This window comes from Quercus robur, chromosome 8 (genome assembly GCF_932294415.1).
Source record: "Quercus robur chromosome 8, dhQueRobu3.1, whole genome shotgun sequence".
In the NCBI taxonomy this organism is placed as follows: Eukaryota; Viridiplantae; Streptophyta; class Magnoliopsida; order Fagales; family Fagaceae; genus Quercus; species Quercus robur.
This window is the reverse complement of record NC_065541.1, coordinates 13,812,960-13,831,762: the sequence shown is the minus strand read 5'-3', so window position 1 is coordinate 13,831,762 and position 18,803 is coordinate 13,812,960. Positions and strand designations below refer to the sequence as shown.

The 18,803-nt window shown below is 35.7% G+C and overlaps 3 protein-coding genes across 5 annotated transcripts in view; all 3 read left to right on the top strand.

Annotated features, from left to right (window-relative positions):
- Window positions 1–18,803, top strand: part of LOC126694688 (F-box protein At4g22280-like) — a 94,684-nt gene that overhangs the window by 34,845 nt on the left and 41,036 nt on the right. The window lies entirely within an intron of this gene.
- LOC126694687 (F-box/FBD/LRR-repeat protein At5g56420-like) overlaps window positions 1–18,803 on the top strand; it is a 64,192-nt gene that overhangs the window by 4,353 nt on the left and 41,036 nt on the right. The window lies entirely within an intron of this gene.
- Window positions 1–18,803, top strand: part of LOC126694690 (uncharacterized) — an 89,215-nt gene that overhangs the window by 64,750 nt on the left and 5,662 nt on the right. For both annotated transcript variants that reach the window (XM_050391087.1, XM_050391086.1), the window contains exon 2: window positions 16,634–16,723. In XM_050391087.1, coding sequence (XP_050247044.1) covers window positions 16,634–16,723 — 90 coding nt within the window. The remainder of the gene's footprint in view (window positions 1–16,633; window positions 16,724–18,803) is intronic.

Sequence of the window (18,803 nt, the reverse complement as noted above, 5' to 3'; positions counted from 1 at the left end):
AGCCACCTTTAAGGAACTACTTGACGTCTATGGGAAGAGGTGATTTCCAGGTCCCTGAATTTGTGGAGGTAGTCTTTTGCAAAACTTGAAATATTGCGAAAGGGCTAGGAATTTTCTTAGAGGTGAGATTTGTTACGTTGATACCAAAGTGACCAGGCCGTTGCTACAAACAGAGACAATAAGGCAAGTTTGGCTCGGATTTTTTTGTAATAAATCCAAGAAAGAGTCTGAACCCATTGAGCTCCTATCCACCTAGCCAAAATCATTTTCCTAGACCACTTTGATGCATTCACAACTCCACAAAGTGTGAACAACATTCTCCGACTCTTTAGAGCAGCAGGACAGACCGATTCTTGAAGAATTTTTCGCTTCAGTAAATTTTCCTTTGTGGGTAGCGAGTTTGTGCATGCCTTACAAAGAAAATGTTTTATCTTGCCTGGAACCTTCAACTTCCAAATGCTTTTCCAAAAACCCCTCTATGATTCTCTGACTTGTGGTCTGTTCGTGTCAAGAACCTGAAGCTCACAGAGAAGTTTATAACTTGACTTCATCGAGTAGCTACCCGATTTTTTTGCTCTCCAAATCAAGGTGTCGGGTTGTGGGGTAGAACACAAGGGTAGAGGCTTGATAAGTTTGGCTTCAGGTGGGTAAAAGCATAAATCAATTAGACTAATGTTCCACCAACCCATTGCAACATTTATCAAAGAATCTATTGTGGAATCAAGTGCTAGGTGCAATGCAGGAGAGCTGATTCTAACTTTAGGTCTCGGTAACCAAGCATCTTTATATATTCAGACAGACTCACCACTACAATTCTCCAGGTTGATCCTTTCTCAATTAAATCCTTGGACCAAAGGATACTCTTCCTTGCGAAGGAGCCGGTAGAGGGTTTGGCTTCCAAAATTGAACAATTTGGAAAATATTTCGCCTTAAAAACTCTATAAAATAAAGACTTCGTATCGGGTATCAACCTCCACACCTGTTTAGCTAACATGGCTTTATTGAATTTGCAAAGATCTTTAAAGTCTAATCCCCCCTTGCTCTTTGGTTGACACAAGATCTCCCATTTTGCACCATGAATTTTTCTCCTATCTCCCTTTGTCCCCACCAAAATTTTCGAATGAGCATCTCAATATCTTGGCAAAGACCGATTGGCAATCGGAAACAACTCATGGTGAACGTAGGGATGGCTTGAACCACTACCTTCAAAAGAACTTCTTTGCCAGCTTGCGATAATATATTCTCTTTCCACCCCTAGAGCTTACCCCAGACTCTATCTTTTATGAAGTTTAAGCTTGCATTTTTTTTTCCTTCCAATCATCGCCGATAAACCCAAGTATCTTTCATACTCCTTTAATTCGAACAACCCAAGCAGATTTTTTATTTGTTCCTTCGTAGTATCAGAGAAGTTGTTGCTAAAAAAGAGAGTAGTCTTGTCCGAATTAATTTTTTGTCCCGATGATCATTCATATTTTCCTAAAATCTCCTAGATTTTTTCAACATCCTCCAATCTTGCTCGACAAAACAAGAGGCTATCATCTGCAAAAAAGATGTGAGATATCTTTGGGCCATTTCTACAAAGAGAAACACCCTCAATATGTTTACCAGCCAATGCATGTTCAATTAAACTATTTAGACCTTCAGAGCATAATAGAAAAAGATAAGGGGAAAGAGGATCGCCTTTATGAATAGCTCTAGTAGGAACAATATGGCCTTTTGGCTCGCCATTGACTAGAATAGAATAGGTCATAGATTTTATACACTCCAAAATCTAGCCTACACAAGTCAAGTGAAAACTCATCTTCTCCATGATCCTTTGAAGAAACATCCATTCCAAACAATCATAAACTTTGCTCATATCTAATTTTAAAGCAATATGCCGAATTTTCCCTTTTTTTTTCCACTTCATATGATGTAAAGTCTCAAAAGCCACTAGGATGTTATCGGAAATAGCTTTATCCGATTGAAAGACACTTTAAGATTCAGAAATAATTTGGGGTAAAACTTTCTTCAACCTGTTCGCCAACACTTTTGAAACAGGTTTATATAAGATATAACAAAGGGCAATGGGGTGAAATTTAGTAACAAATTTAGGACTCTTCACTTTGGGAATAAGAGTAATAAAAGTGTAATTCAAACCTGCCTCTATTGAGTTTGAGTTTAGACAAGCTAAAACAGCTTTGACTACATCATCCCCTATACTCTCCCAATAATTTTGGAAGAAGATTGGCAGCATTCCATCTAGACCCGGGGCTTTTAAAGGGGCCATTTGCTTCAAAGCTATCTCTACTTCATCCTTTGTAAAAATTTTGATTAAACAGCGATTCAAGTCCTCAGTCACCTCCTATTTTGTAAACTGAACTACTTCCTCTATTTCATGCAGATTAGAGGTAGTAAACAATTGTTTATAATACTCCACAACCATCACCAAGACCTTTTCATCACCCGAGGCCAATCTGCCATGCGAATCTTGGAGTTTTGAAATGCTATTACACCGAAACCGCTTTGAAGCTTGGTTATGGAAATAGCTAGAGTTTTTGTCACCCAATACCATCTAGTGCACATGGCTTTTCTGCTGAGACATTTTTTCCTCCAACCTAAGTAACTCGACAACCTCAAATTTTAACTGAAGAAAAAACTCCATGAATGCTCACTTAGTACACTAGTGAATGTTCGAACCCCCCAATTTCAAAATTACCAACTCAAGTTTATATTCAAACAGTGTATGTGCGGAATGATAAATATAAGCTATACCCAAACAATCAAACTACTCTAAGTCATAATTTAATCACAACACAGTAGTAATTAAATGCAAAGAGTAAAAGATAGAAAGAAGCAAATGCAAGATAACATCGGCATGTGTTATCGAAGAGGAAACCAAAAAACTCGGCGAAAAACCTCTCTGCCGCCTTCCAAACAGTAAAATGATCCACTAGAAAATCAGCTGGGATACATGAATAGCACCTAAGCCCTCCAAGCTTCTTGCTCTAACAAGGTTAAGCCTAACCGTATCTTTTCTAGCTTTTTGGATCCCGCAATAAGCCCATTACATCAACCAAATGAATTGGTCCTCTATGAACTGCTTCCTAAACACCAAATAACCTTGTTAGGACATATGCGTTTCACATGTTAGGAACATATATCACTATTTTATGTAATTGACTAATCCTTTGACAAAACGCACTTTACTTGTAATTGGGTAGATTTAGGATGTGTTTAATGCTTCAAGAAACAAGGTTTCAAGTTCAAGTGTTAAAGCCATGCAAGTCTGTCTAAGAATCAAGTGTGAAAAGTGTTGTTCATTAAAGCTTAACAGCTAGCATCTATTGAGACTTAGAACTGTCTAAATCTCGTGGCTCGACAGCAACTCAACAGATAAGGTATCTATCGAGGTTTATGAAGTTCAGTTTTTCAGGACTATTTTTCATCCAATCTGTGATTATATGTTTGGGCTTTCTTTTCTCACAACCTTAGACATATATAAGGATTATTTTAAGGGCCATCAAAGGTGACACAAGTTGCACAAGTGTTGAGCAAAGTTTTGTTTAAACAAATTGTGACCAGAGACAGAATTTGCCCTAATTCATCTTTCTTGTGAAGAAGCTGCTGTGTTTGTACACCATAGGGTTTTATGACCAAAGAGCTTCTTGATCTTCATCGTGTGATGAACAGAAGAACTTTGTAGCCAACAACCTCCTCTAGTTGGTGATTGAAATCGCGTACTGAGATCCACGCAATTGGTTAGTTACGTACTGGGAGCGGTGCATTGAAAAAGAGAGATTGTCACTACAGAACAAGTCCAATTAGTTATTGGGGTAAGGGTTCAACTGTAGGTTGGTATAAGGTATTGGGATTCCTTTACTTGTAACCGCTTGTTATAATAATGGTGGATTCTCAGGAGTGGTGACCTTAAAATCACTCGGTGGGGTTTTTGCCATGTAGGTTTTCCTCATTCGTAAACAAATCACCGTGTCAATTTATTTTCCACTGCATACTTAGTTTAATTGGTGATTTGTTTGTGCTACCACGCGCTTTGCATGTTAATTTGATTAATTAATAAACTTGGCTAATTAATTAATTAATTCATCACAAGAGGTCAATACGTTTTTGGCCTATCAAACCTTCTCATTGATATGGGTATGATGAGGTAAGGATTTGGCTAAAGAACCTCTCGAGGGTATGACAATGGAAAGGGCAAGAATAGAGGAATTTGAGAATCAAAAGTATAAGATTGTGGATGAATCAATCTTATTGTTCTCTACGATTTATCTCTCAAAATTCTCTTTGGAAGCTCTTTACATTTCATGGGTATAAGGGTATTTATAGTAGGATATTAGAAAGAATGTGAAAAGTCATTTTTCTGCAAACAAAGGGCTTTGGCGAGTGACTCATGACTGGGATGAGTCGCAAGTTCCAGTCGCCAAGTAATAGAATGGCTAGACTGTACTTTTTGTCTTGTAGTGATTCAGCTATGTTGACCCTTCAACTTCCTGCATGCTTCACACGTGTGACACTTCTAGCAAGTCACTACTCGCGAGTCAGTCGCGAGAATGCTTTTGAATGCACACACTTGATCAGTTCTTCATACTCTCTCACACATAACCTTTACATTATTCCCACCTTAATACAAGGTTTCTAATTGTTGAATTACAAGCAAATTTGGCACGGAATAAAGCCAACACATGGTTGAATAAATTCAACCTTACACTCTACACTCCCTCCTTTCACTGCTGCATCTTCTGCTTTTTTCAAGCTCTTTTCCTTCTCTGTTAATGTGTTTACTACAGTACAAAAGGACTGCTTGCTCCATACTTTCAGTTGGGTTTGGCATGCATCCACATTTTGCATAACTCTATTCATAGTTGGATCCAAGGACATGGCTTTCCAAGCATTTTTAATGGTGTCATGGCATCTTGCTCTTCAAGCCACATTTGTTCAAAACGCTAAGGATGTTTGGGTTTTGTATTAATCCCATCGGGTTGAACTAAGATAGGAATTTGGTTTGAAGAAGTACATAATAGAGTTATTACCTTTGTTGCTGGGAACAAATCAAACCATGTCGCTATGCTCACAGCTCTATCTAGCCTTTCCTAAACCACTCCACCATTCGGATGAGTTTTAAACCATGTGAACTTATTTCCCACAAAACCGAGATCAAACAGACCACACTCGTCTAAGGCTTCTTGGAATTTCTGCATCTGTCCATAAGGTCTTAAACGGCCTCCCAACTTTTCGTATGACTTCAAAAGTTCGTTAAAATCACCCCTACACAACCATGGTACAGCAAAACGATTGTTTAAATCTCATAACAAGTCCCAGGATTCCATACGAAGCTGAGTTTCTGGTGCTCTGTAGAAACCCGTAAAGCGCCAAACATTTTCCTTTCCTCTATTGACCAAAACATCAATATGATTATGAGAGGAAGACATGACTTGTAAATCAAAATCCTTCTTCCAAAACAACACCAAACCACCACCACGAGTTAATCTTGAAACCCCATGATGATGGCAAAATTAAGTGAATCACGAATTCCAATTAGCCCAGTACCATCTAGCCATGTTTCGGCTAAAAACATCACTGTAGGATCTTATGCCCGGACTAAATCACCGAGCTCTTGAATTGCTTGCTGGTTTCCAAGCCCTTGACAATTCCAACAATGGAAACTCATTGTTTTTAGCAGCGGCTGGTCATTGTTTTTAGCAGGGCTGGGGACCAGCCGCTGCCAATGAAAGATCATTATCTTGATCATCACGAGAAACCGATTTTCTTCTTCTTTGGTAACCCTCGGTGATCCTCCTCTGTGTCAGAGCTTCTTTTGTTCCCCCTATGTACTTCAGTCTTCTCATGACTCCCATGCCCAACACGTGGTAAACGAATCCACTTTGGACCAGTTCGAGTCGTGACTTGGCTTGTGGACCCTTGCGGTTTTGAATTATCACTTAATGGATTTTCAAAGAAATCCCCCGTAGATTTTGAGTCATTGCTATCAAGGGAACTTTGTATTGAGTTTATGGGATTTTTTGTCATAAAAGGAAAGCAAGACTCCTGATTTGGAAAGACCTCTATTTCTTTCACAATTCCTTTCATGCCTTCAAACTTATTTAACTTTTTATCAATTTCCTCCAACTGGCATTCGAAATTTCCTTTTCTAAATTGTTGATCTTCAAAACCCGAAGGAATATCTTCATCTTCCTTGGAATCTTCAGCCAAAATAGGATTAGTATTAATTGAGGGGGAGTTTTTAGGATATACCTTATGTGGTGTTGCCCCTTAAGAATTTGAATTTGACGGTGGTGGCCGTGGTGGGGGTTTGGTGGCACTGCTACTAGTAGGCTATTTGCTTCCACTCCCTTTTCTTTTTTCATAAAACCCCAGAACAACCACCGTGGATTTTTTCATCCGATTAAAGATTGGTGCACGCATCCAAGGACCCTATTGGTGGGATTCCAAGGTTAGAGTGCCTTCACTGTCGAACCATAAGTCACACTCCTTATCACTATGTGTTAAACATCCATACTAGTAGCAACTATTCGGCAACCTCTCAAACTTGAAAGATACCCAGCCAACCTCGCCATCATCCAAGGGGGTTTTTCAACCTCAATTGAGTGGTTTTGAAATATCTATGATAACTCGTGCTCTCATAAAATCTCCCCCCTCCATCTCTACATAATTCGAGGGACAAACTTTTCCTATCCCTGAACATATTCCTTCCACCACATCTTTAGTCATGAAGTGTATAGGGATATCATAGACCCGGACCCAAAAAGGAACCATGTCGAAACATAAATCACGTAGATGCATACCACGTTCATAGTGTTGTATTGCGACTAAATGTTTATCGAAGCTCCAAGGTTGGCTTGCAATAACTCTATTGGCTTCAAGTTTATTATCAAAAATGAACAGAACAATGTGATTTCATATATCCTTCACCTCGAAACCGTTACAAGAATACCAAAGTTGCTTAAAATTTCTTGCAATGGCATTAGTGTTAAGCATCCTTCTCGTGAAGAATTTTGCAGCCAAAATGAACTCGTTAGAGCCCATCTCATTCCTCAACCTAAAACCATCACCCTTCTATCCTAATAGGGAAAAGTGTCTCCATCCCTTTGTTATCTCTTCCATTTGAAAAAGTCTTAAAGAACAAAGTGTTTCCTAAACCCCTAACAAGAAAAAACCCACAAGCCTTAAACAAAACAATGTTCGAGTAAGGGATAGACTAGCCTCCAACAAGAAGGGATAGAAAATTCTACAGCCTAGGAGGAGCAAGAAAAAATCCTTGCTTTCAGTAGCGACAAAGAAACTTTTTATATATTTGTTCACAAGCTTTTTATGCATTTCAATACCCGACATGCTTGAAGTTAGGATTGCTAATCAACCTTGTTATGAAGGTTGTAAGCATTTTACCAAATTGTCAGCCATTGTGCATTTGTACCACATGAAGTTTCTTAATGGTTTGACCAACAAATCATTTACCATGTTGCTGCAATTTTTGCTTGATTTTCTTGTAATATTTGTATGGTTATAATACTTGTTATAATACTTGTAATTATGACATTTTGTACTAGGTTTTGCATAAGTATTTTAGCATGAAAACATTTGTAATTTGATAACTCAACTATTTGATTGTAGCGAAAATATTCTGTCCTTGGTGATCCTACTACATATGTGACTTTGAAGAAATTTACTTTACAGAAAATTAGGAAGGCTTGGAGGGATCATAAGTGTAGGTTGAAAAGTAAGCATTACATATCGGATGCAAGAAAAAAAGCACAGGTAAAGAACAACCGATCAAAGGGATGCATACCAGAAGATTGGGATGCACTTGTTGAGCGTTTGTATACGAATAATGTAGTGGTATTAATCTAACCTGACATGCTTGATGTAGATCATATATTTACTTTTGTACTTTTGAAATAGATACTTAAAGCATGTTGTATATAAACATGTAATTTTGTTGAATGTAGATAGAGTCAGAGAAGAATAAGGACTGTCATTCTAAGCAGGATGAGTTACATATCGCTGGTTCTTGTAGCTATGTTGTGCACGCAACAAGAAGGTAATAAGTATTATGACTAATTTTTAAATAATTTTGACTTCTCCTAAGTTTCTGTGAAACCAATATTCATCACTACATAAATATGTTGTTCATGCAATGTAGGCAAAAACGGATGGACGTCTTGTAGAGTATGCAGAATTATATCCAATATTGCATACTTGTAAAGATGGATCAGTAGTTAATCTCGCAGTGAAAGAAAAAATGGTGAGTAATTTCTATGAGATTTGTATCTATGCGAACCTGAATACACACACACTAGTTTCTACCTAGTAAGTACCATATGAATTGGTCAAAAATATCAAATGATAATACTGATAATGTAACTAATTTTCTTATTAGTTTGTGTTCAAGTTTCTTGGCAAGTTTAAATTGGATTTTAGTGAATTCTGCTACTTGTTCCATGCATGAATGCAATAATTATGTTTTATATAATGCTACTTGTTCCTTGCATGCTGGTTTGTTTCTTCTCTTATTTCTCCTACTACTTTTCATGGCATCCTCCACCGTCAATAGATGGTTAAGGCTTGAGGCACTTAAAAATTTTTGTGAAAAAAAAAATGTATTTTGTCATTAATATTTTATGTTAGTTTTGGTTTTTATAAAGAAAACCCACATGGTTTATCATCATGTTGTTATGCATGTTTATTGGCATATGGTAGTATAAATATTTGGATTTGTAAGTATGTTACTCTTTCTTTAGAGATCTGGGTTGATTTGTTAATGATCCACTCCTTTGATGCATGTTTAACAAGAAAAATGAAGGTTTTTTTTTTTTTTTTTTAATTATCTTATTGGGGTGACTAGAAAACAAGGCTTTTGGTTAACAAATAATCTTTATTTATTTATTTTATTGAGGCTTTGAAGTTGCTAAAATTGACAATTGTATTTGTACAAGGCTAGTAAATATTGATGGAAACTACTACTATTTTTTACTAAACTTTGTTATGAAGCACGTTTGTGCCAAGATGAATTCTTAGATTATTTAATGATGCTTGAATCAAATGATGTTGCTAATTTCTAATTTTTTTGTTTTGTTCAAACCCAAATATCAGGACAAAATGAAGGAATTGTTGGCTAACCCTGCAAATTACTTGCAATCATCTAATACAAGTGGTAGCATTGCATGGTCAACAGATGATGTGTTTGCCAAAGTGATGGGCAAGGAGAGCAAAGGTCGTATATGTGGGGTAGGATTTGGTCCAAGCCCAGGTGGTCAAAGTAGTAAGAGTGCTCTAGGATAGTCAAATACAATCAAGTTAGGCAAGGGACGACGAAGTTGCACAACTGAAGGCTTTCTTGGCTACTATGCAGGAGAAAATGGCATGTCTTGATGAAATGAAGGTAAAACTTAGTCAATGCAAAGATGTGGAGCAAAGAATGGCTCGCATTCTTCAACAACTGCAACAATTTTCTTCACAATGCAATCAGGTATGATAAATGACTTTTAGACTGTCATAAAATTAATTTGGCTGAATATGTTTGAAATTTCAATGACAAAAAAGAGTATAGGTTTCCTATGCTATTGGGCTAAATTTTGAACACCTATTGGCTTAAGTATAGCCTTTAGTTGTTGAGATGATAGAAAAAGGGGGGAACTTTTTGAGGGATTTTTTATTTTTATTTTTTAGATGGAGAAAAGTATCTCTAGTTTTGTTTTTGTGGTATTTGGAAGTTGTAGATATTGAGGAAGGTTGTTTGTAGTTTCTAGTTGTCAAAAAGGAGGGATTTTTCTTGGGTTTCCAGACTCTATTGTTGGGGGTTCTTGTTGCTAGAGTTTTGGAGGGTTGAGTTGGCTGTGTTTGAGTGGGAAAGGAGTTACCTTTTCCAAAAGCTTTTCAGCATGCCAACCAATGTGTCAAATTTTTTTAGTTTTTGTTTTATTTAATTCTCCTGCAATGCTTTTACAATAGGCACAATATAACCTAGACTGAAGAAAGACTTCACAATGTACTCACTACAATGCCTTTGAGATTGATTACTATTTGGTTCGTGTTATTGTTCCTTGAGAGAATTGTATGAGCAAGTTGAGGTACATAATGACCAGCATAGCTTTCTCTAGTTATAAAGAAATCTTTATTTCTTTGCCTTGGTAATATTTTCTTGTCATTCTATTCCATTTATATGCACTTATTGAGTAATCATACTTTGTATGTACGATGTTCCTCCGGTCCAACAATCTCCACCTTTCCAAAATTCATCAGTTGCATCCCATCAACAAAGAAGCTTATAAGTTTTATCTTGGTACTCGATGACTTTTTTGTTAACAAAGAACTTCATTTGAACAGCCGCATTTTTTGCAAGTGTTGAAGGATATTTTTAAACACTTTGGAACTTTGATTATGGTATTAGCTTGATTTGAGCGGTTGTTTTATTCAAAGGACCACATCTTTTTTTGTTAATCTTATGATAATGGTTATAGAAAATGTTATGTATTTGATATTATATTTCTATGTTAATATTATGTTAGTTTGGAGACATTTATGGTGTTATTAATTAGTTACATTTGTGGTATTGTGTTAGTGGAACCAAAACTATTACAAGTTCTTTGAAACAGGTCTTTGAACGGGTTATTAGCAAATTGTGGTTTTAAAACCCAGTGGAAAAAAAAAAATTAACCTATAGCAACGGTCAAAAAGTGTTGCTAAAGGTGCACATGTTATGTTTTGAATGAAGACATGTTATGTTTTGAATAAAGACCTATAGCAGCACTTCTCGCTCGCCGTTAAATGTTGTCACATATAGCCACTACAAGGGCAATTAGTTCGTTTTAATTGAAGCCCTATAGCGGCGCATATAACCCGCCGTTAAAAGTCAATTGACTAGAATTCTAACCTTATCTGGTGGCCGTTTTTTGCCCGCCACAATAAACCAAAACTGCAGCTAAAAAGTGCATATACAACGGTGCCTTTTGTTACTGCTGCAATAGATCTGCTGTGGCACTACAACAGTAACAAGACGAACCATCGCAATAGCACCTGCAACTAAAAGTCAAATGTACCTTTAGCATCACTTTTTTTAGCTTTGGTGCCACTTTATTTATTTTACTAACTCATTTTACAACTCATCCTACATCCCAATTTCTATATTTACATACAACCTAATAAAATAATATAAATCAACTAATAAAATAAATATAAAACTAACCCTCTCTCTCTCTCCTCTCTTATGTCTCTTTTCACTCTTCCTCTCTGTCTCTCTTTTTCAACACCCACAAACCCAAATCCAAACCCAAACCTAGAACAGAACAACCAGTAACAACAATCATTGGACAACAATCACAGTAACAATGCAGCCACCACCACAACCAACAATAGCAACCAAAACAAAAACCACAATCACCCAAACCACCAACCACAACAACAACAATCACCACCAAAAACCCAAGAAAACAAAACCAACACAGACCCATTGGATCCGCCACCAAAAAATAAAAAACACCAAAACCACAACCACAACCAAAACCATATACGCATCGGAATCAGTCACAAATCCAAAGAACAAACCACCACAGACCCACCGAGATTCACCACAAACCCAACCTAGCGGCCATATCACATCGAAACCCACCATCACCAAGACCCATCAAAACCCTGAAATCAAACCACCAAACAACTCACCACTGAAAACCACTTCACCAAGACCCATCATAGTGACCCACCATAGACCCATCCACCGATTCACTCTACCACCAAAACCCACCATTGAATCAGCTCCATCATCGAAAACCACCACCAAAACCAACTTAGGAACCACTGAATCTCCACCCTTGAAACCTAGGTACCACCAAATCTCCACCCCTAAAACCCAGCCACCATCAAATTGATCCAACAAAAAGTGTTTCAAACAAGAAAAGATAGATTAGAGAGAAATAAAGAGAATAAAGAGAAGATGGAGAAACAAAGGAGAGAGAAATAGAGAGAGTAGAGGGAGAAGAGTGAAGACAGGGAAAAGGGAGAGTGAAATAGAGAGAATAGAGAGATAGTGAAGAGTAAAGAGTGAAGACAGGGAAGAGGGAGAGTCAGATGAGAGAGAGAAGTGGGTGAGAATTAAATATTAGTTTTTAAGTTTACATTCTATGAACAGTGAGGTTATATATATGCAACCTCACTGTTCACAGGATGTAAAATATTTTGGGTTTACAAACCCAGATGGAGCATGGTTTTAAGGATTTAGGGGGGTAAAATAGCAATTGGGGGGGGGGGGGGGGGTTTACACCCCCCAATGCTAGTGCTCTTAGTGCCTTGTAGCCTTTTCAAAAGTTAGTGCATTGTAGCCTTTTAGGGAAAAAAATTATTTTTTATACAACATTTTCAAAACTTATCATGTGATGTCTCAGTTACATATCAAATCTCAATTAAATGTTTTTCTTCTTTCTTATTTGAACCTGCTAGAAGTCTATAACTTAACCTCTCCTTCGTCTAAACCATCTGTTGTTGCATCCCTTATTGCCTTCATTATTAGATCCATAGTTGTCAGTGTCGTACAATGTGCGATACATATCATACGATACATATCATATCATGTACAAAAAATTCTCTATTGTAAGTGCTGATGAATAGTTCGATACATAAGTGTGTATTGTATAAATTGTATTGTATCGTTGAATTATAAGTATCATACGATACATAGATGTGTTTTTAAAATGAGGTCTTTTAAAAACAATTGTGGTTTTATTTGATTTAGACAAGTTGTTAGACTTGTTTTTAACACAAAATTATTGGGATACTTAATTGTGATCAATAAAATAACATGTCCATGACTTTTTTCCCATTATTCTCTTTCTCGTACAAAATTTGGGCCATACACTTGGCACTTCACTTTATATTTGTAAATTTCTTTTCTATGTTATGAATAATGTATTGAATGAAAATATAATAATTTTTATTTTATTATTATTTTTATAAGTCTAAAAGGCTAGAATGCTAAGATGAAATATAAAGAAAAAAATTAGAATAAAAGAATAAAAAAAGGGATAGTAAATGTTGATGGCGATGAAGAAAATATTAATGAAAATGTTGATAGTGATGAAGAAATAATTTTGCACAATGTTGAACATGATTATAATAACATTGACTTAGATGGAGTTGATTAGACAAGATGATAAAAAGAAATTATTATTTTGGCTCATATATCATATATTATCACTTTTGATTTTAATTAATTTAATTGTGTATGTTGTAAACATATGTTAATTTGGCTTTTTTAATTAGCTTTGTTAAATACTATTACATAATCAATGATGAAATTGGTTATTGCTTGAATATATTTCTAATTTATGAATATATCTTTTATATATGTATATCTATAATTTTATTAAGTGTCTGTGAATTTTAGTTGGATCTAAGAAGGTTACCATTGTTGCATCCATTCACTGCTTGATCCCAAAAGCCCAACAAGTTCGACACTCATTGTCAAGAGCTCAAGATTTAATACTCAAGCTCACCGCTATTGCATCTTTCACATTTAGTTTAGTTTTTTTTAATTTTTTTTTTTATTTTAATTTTATGTTTTAGGAATTTGATGGAATGATTTGATATGTAAGATTCAAATTGGTTTTGTTTCAAATATTTTATTTAGCTTTTTATTGTTGGGCTATTATTTTTGGGCTTATTATATCAGTAAATTTTTTTAATGGGCTTTTTGTTTTGTTTAGGAGAGCCAATGATATTGTTAACGGGGGCAAGTTTAATTTTATTAAGCTGAATTGCTAAAATTAGTTACCTACAGGTAGAGTTGTATTTATTGCACACGCCTAAAAAACAAAAAAACAAAACAAATACAAAAACAACAACAACAACTTAACTGGACGAGTAATCTGTGACTGAAATTTAGGGGCATGGCCCAAGGCCTATAAATGGCTCCGTCCCGGCTCAAATGGGCCCGTATCCAAGATGTACACGTTTTCTAACTCAAATGGGCCCAGTTCTAAGCATCAGAAGAAAAGGCAATTTCTATTCTAATTCTATTCAATTTCATAATTCACAACTCTGATTAAAAAAAAAAAAAAAGGAAAAAGAAAATTACTACCCTCTATATTGTCTCACAAGTCACATCTCTCTATATGCTGGGATTTCTTCATTCCTTTGTATGCGTGTGTGAGAGAGAGATGGTGAACATTTTTGCAGTGTGCAAGCCGTTGTTACGTTGGCTAATGAAGCTAATCGGGATGAGACCCCAAACGGTGGAAATCGAGCCAGGAACTGTAATGAATTTCTGGGCCCTAAAGAAACTCCAAACAAATCCAAAAACAGCAATAATAAAGCTGTTGTATTCATTCATGGATTTGCAGTTGATGGTATTATAACGTGGCAGTCCAAAGTGTTAGCTCTAGCAAGAAAGTACAAAGTTTATGTGCCTGATTTACTCTTCTTTGGTGGTTCAATCACTGACAGATCAGAGCGGTCACCGGAGTTTCAAGCTGAGTGTGTCGCAAAGAGTCTCAAGTAACTAGGCATGGAGAGGTGCAGCTTGGTGGGGTTGAGCTATGGTGGGATGGTTGGGTTCAAGATGGCTGAGATATACCCTGACTTGGTTGAGTCTATGGTGCTCACTTGCTCTGCCATGGCCTTGACCAAGTCCATCAGTGATGCAGCCCTTGAGAGGATTGAGTTCAAGTCCTGGTCAGATTATATGCTTCCAGATTCTGTTCAGGGTGTCAAAATACTTTTTGACATATTTGCCACCTTCAAGCTGCCTTGGATCCCTAATTTCGTTTACAAACATTATTTAATAATAATTAAAAAAAAAAATTGGCCATTGGATATATTCTTTTGTTTTAAATATACAAGAGTAAGTGGTAATGAGTTTTAATACTTATATTTTATTTAATTAGTGGGTGATGTGGCACTTTCTCGTTAAAACAAAAGGAGATTCCTTTCAAAACAAAGTGCTGAAGGTAAGTCCAAAAAAAAAAGAAAAGAAAAAAAAGACCATACTTCATCATGGTCACCCTAGCTATAGTATTTATTGTCCTTTTCATATGGACATGCATAGCTTCTTTTATTTATGCAGCAAATTGATATTGTTGATTAAAATCCAATGGAGTTTTTAGAGTTATTTTGTATGTAATTAAGTGACATACTAAAATAATATTTTGTTGCTAAGAGTTTTATAACTCAACCAAAATCCTATGGAGTTCTCAAAAAAAAAAAAAAAAAAAAAAAAAAAACCTAGTTAACACCTCCTCAAATTTTTAATGGAGATTGTTAAGACTCATTTTGACAAGCCCAGTAAGATAAAAAGCCTAGCAACACAGGTAGACCAAAGTTAGCAAGTAAGAAAAAGCCATTGAGCCCAAGTGGCAGGAATGAACAGCTCACAGACTCATAAAGTGGGTCTTAAGAAAGCAAATGGCCTTGAATGGGACCGGAAAGAGAGAAGAAACAAACCAATGGGCAGTATGTAGAAAAGCGAGAAGGGGCCATAGTAGACCTAAAGTAATGCAAGCAAAAAAGTAAGGGGCTAATGGAAAATTCATTAGCCCCAAGGATGAGGTATAAAGTAATTGGGCCAGGGAAGCACAAGAGAGTTAGTAAAGGCCCATGACAAAGCAGGATTGGAAAAGGGCCGAGGAAGCTCAAGGAAAGCAAATAGGCAAAGGATGTCCAAGAGGGAAATGGAACACAAGAGCCCACAAACAATGTAAGAAAAGACCCAGTGAACACATTGAGTCACTGGGAGAGAAATAAACAACAAGCCCAAAGAGGCCCAGTAGAATTGAGTCAAACGGCATTACATTAGGAATAGCAGAGTGGTATGGCAGGAAATGCTAACACGGCCACAGAGTGAATACAGAGTAAGCCGGGGGAAGGAAGGCCCATGATCCAACAAGGCTCAACCCCTAAAAGAAGCATGTCATAAAGAATGGCAGATCAGAATACAACCCACGCCATAAGAAGCAAAAAGTGCATGGCAAAACGTACAGACCAATCTCTAGATCATGTCTCCTCTCTCCCTCAATAGCCTTGCTCTCTATAAAAGGCAAAAAATCTATATTTGGGCATAAACCATTTAGGCCTGTTCTCTCAAAGCAATTAATTTCTTCACTGAGATTACTCTTGTTGAGGGAACGGTTTTCCCTTCTTGGTTTCAATCCCGTGTATTACTTGGCATGGCAGATTAACACTTTGATTTTGTTAACCCTGTTTATCCTTCACTTAGCTCATTCTGTGTACAGAGAGCCTTTTGTTGCTCACTTTTATTTATTGTGGCTAAAAGTAGTGATTTTATTTTCTTGTGTTATCCGTATTATATCTGCCCGCCATAATTTCTTTATATCGGCTCTGCTTGCCATGGGCATGTAACCAAAGCCTAGCAAACGTGATGTAGTTTGTGCACAAGTCGAACCAAGGTAAGTTCCAGTTGGACCGGTCCCAACTCTCTTATCCAGAATACTCGGACCTAGGGTAGTAGGAAGCAACCCAACATTACAAACAAGGCCCATCACCGTACAGAGATATTCAAGATTTATGCCTATATATTCTAATTAACATGCAAAAGATACAACTATTCACACACTAAATGCTTTTAGTTTGTGATTAATTTGTAGCTCATGGATCGATGTCAATGACTATGCAGGTAATGTTTGACAACACAGAGCAAAGAGAAGAATTACTCAAGGCTTTGGTCATTGATGACAAGGACTTTACCATTCCTCATCATCCTCAGGTTTGAATTTGAGTGTTTGAGAAATTAAAATTGTATAAATTTATGCTAAATGGGACGTGTCAAATATATGGTTCATATCTACTAAGACAATTCTATGAAGATGATAAATCCTAAATAAAAATAAAATAAAATAAAAAAGAATCCTATTCTATTGGTATTAGGATGTTCTAGACAATTAGGAAATGGAATTCTTTTGTCATATTTGTAGTAACAATAAAGTTCTATGTCATTCAACATTATTCTCTAGAAAAATTGTAGTAACATATGTTTTTCCACTTTTCCTTCGTTTTCACTTCTCCCTGATTTCTTTAGTAAAATACACGGTTACAATTATATTAAACCTACTCTTATCTTATGGGAATTTATTAGCAAAATTAATATAAGAGTGTTTGATGCATGCATTTGTTTCCCTAGAATGCTTTTAAGTCATTTCACCATTCATAAATTTAAAAAAAGAAAAAAAAATTTCATTTCGTTAACTATAACGTTTTCCTTTTTCTTTTCTTTTCCCCTAAACCAATTATTGATTAATACAAGTTTTAAAGGACTACTCAGAACTCATCACTACCTGTGATTAGTCTCATCATGTTTGAATTTTCCTTAATTATTTCGTACAAAAAGCAACACTATACTCGTTCTATTTCAACTATGAACAAGATAAAAAAAGCCACAATAATTTTACAACATTTTCAAATTAACTAGCATATATCAACTTACAATGAATCCATCACTTTAATTTAAATTATGAGAGAACTCACATCGATCCATATATAATAGTAACATAAGGAATAAATCTTACATTACATGTTCAACTCCAAAAATCACTCACACCAATTCAAGTAAACTTAAATATAAATTTAGATTATTTTTATAGTAAAACATGTTTTTCTTTTCTCGAGAGAACAGTAAAACATGAAAATATGGCAATGTTTTGGTTTTTTTTTTGGTTGCATTTACTTTTTCATATTCAAGCTATAGCAATGCATAAGTATCCTCACCAGTTGAAATTAGAGCTTGTTTAATAATGTTGTTTTAGTAATGTTGTTTAAATCTTACATGTTAAACTCCAAAAATCACTCACACCAGTTCAAGTAAACTTAAATATAAATTTAGATTACCATAAAATATATATATATATATATATAAATTTAGGTTAATTTTATAGTAAAACATGTTTTCCTTTTCTCGAGAGAACAGTAAAACATGCAAATATGGCAATCTTATGGTTTTTTTTTTTTTTTGGTTGCATTTACTTTTTCATATTCAAGCTACAACACGAATGCATAAGTATCCTCACCGGTTGAAATTAGAGCTTGTTCAGTAATGTTGTTTTAATAATATTGTTTAAATATTGTGAAAATATATGTGGATGGAAAATATTGTGAAAATACATATTGTATTGTTTAAACAACAAAACTATTGTTGAGACAGTATAAACAAACAGGGCCAATATTTTATGTGGCGAAAATAGCCTAATACCATGTTTTGGCAAAATTTGTGGCAAACTAGCACTATTTCGGAAATATTTAGCAATCTACCACTTTTTTATTACTCGAGTTTCAGAAAATCGAGTTCTAGATAGTACTCAAGTTTAGTAAACTCGAGTTCCTAGGTAAGTAGCTAGCGTGGCACTGCTGACCTGGAATTTGTGTAATAAAAAAGGTAATATAGTACTCAATATTCCGAAAATCGAGTACTTCTTTATAGTACTCGAGCTTACCAAAATCGAGTACCTTGTTTTTTTTTTTTCTACTTTTTGTTTCATACAAAATTTTTACTTATTTCATCTTTAACTGCTTGTGATTATTGTGTCCACCAAACTAAGTACAATGTCTGGACTTGAAAAAGTTCATGTGCAAGTAACTGGAGTTGCAGTTACCTAAGCACAATGTAGTCTACCAATAACTATTCACTAAAGGTGCCCATGAGATGTTAGGAAGTCAGTAAGATGCAAAATGGCCCTTACCCTGGATAACACCTAAACAAAGCACCGGATGGCAGAGGTCTCATTGAGTATACTGTTGTAAAAGTGCTGCACAAAAAAATGATAAGAGTTGGTAATTTTATCTGATGGAAAGCT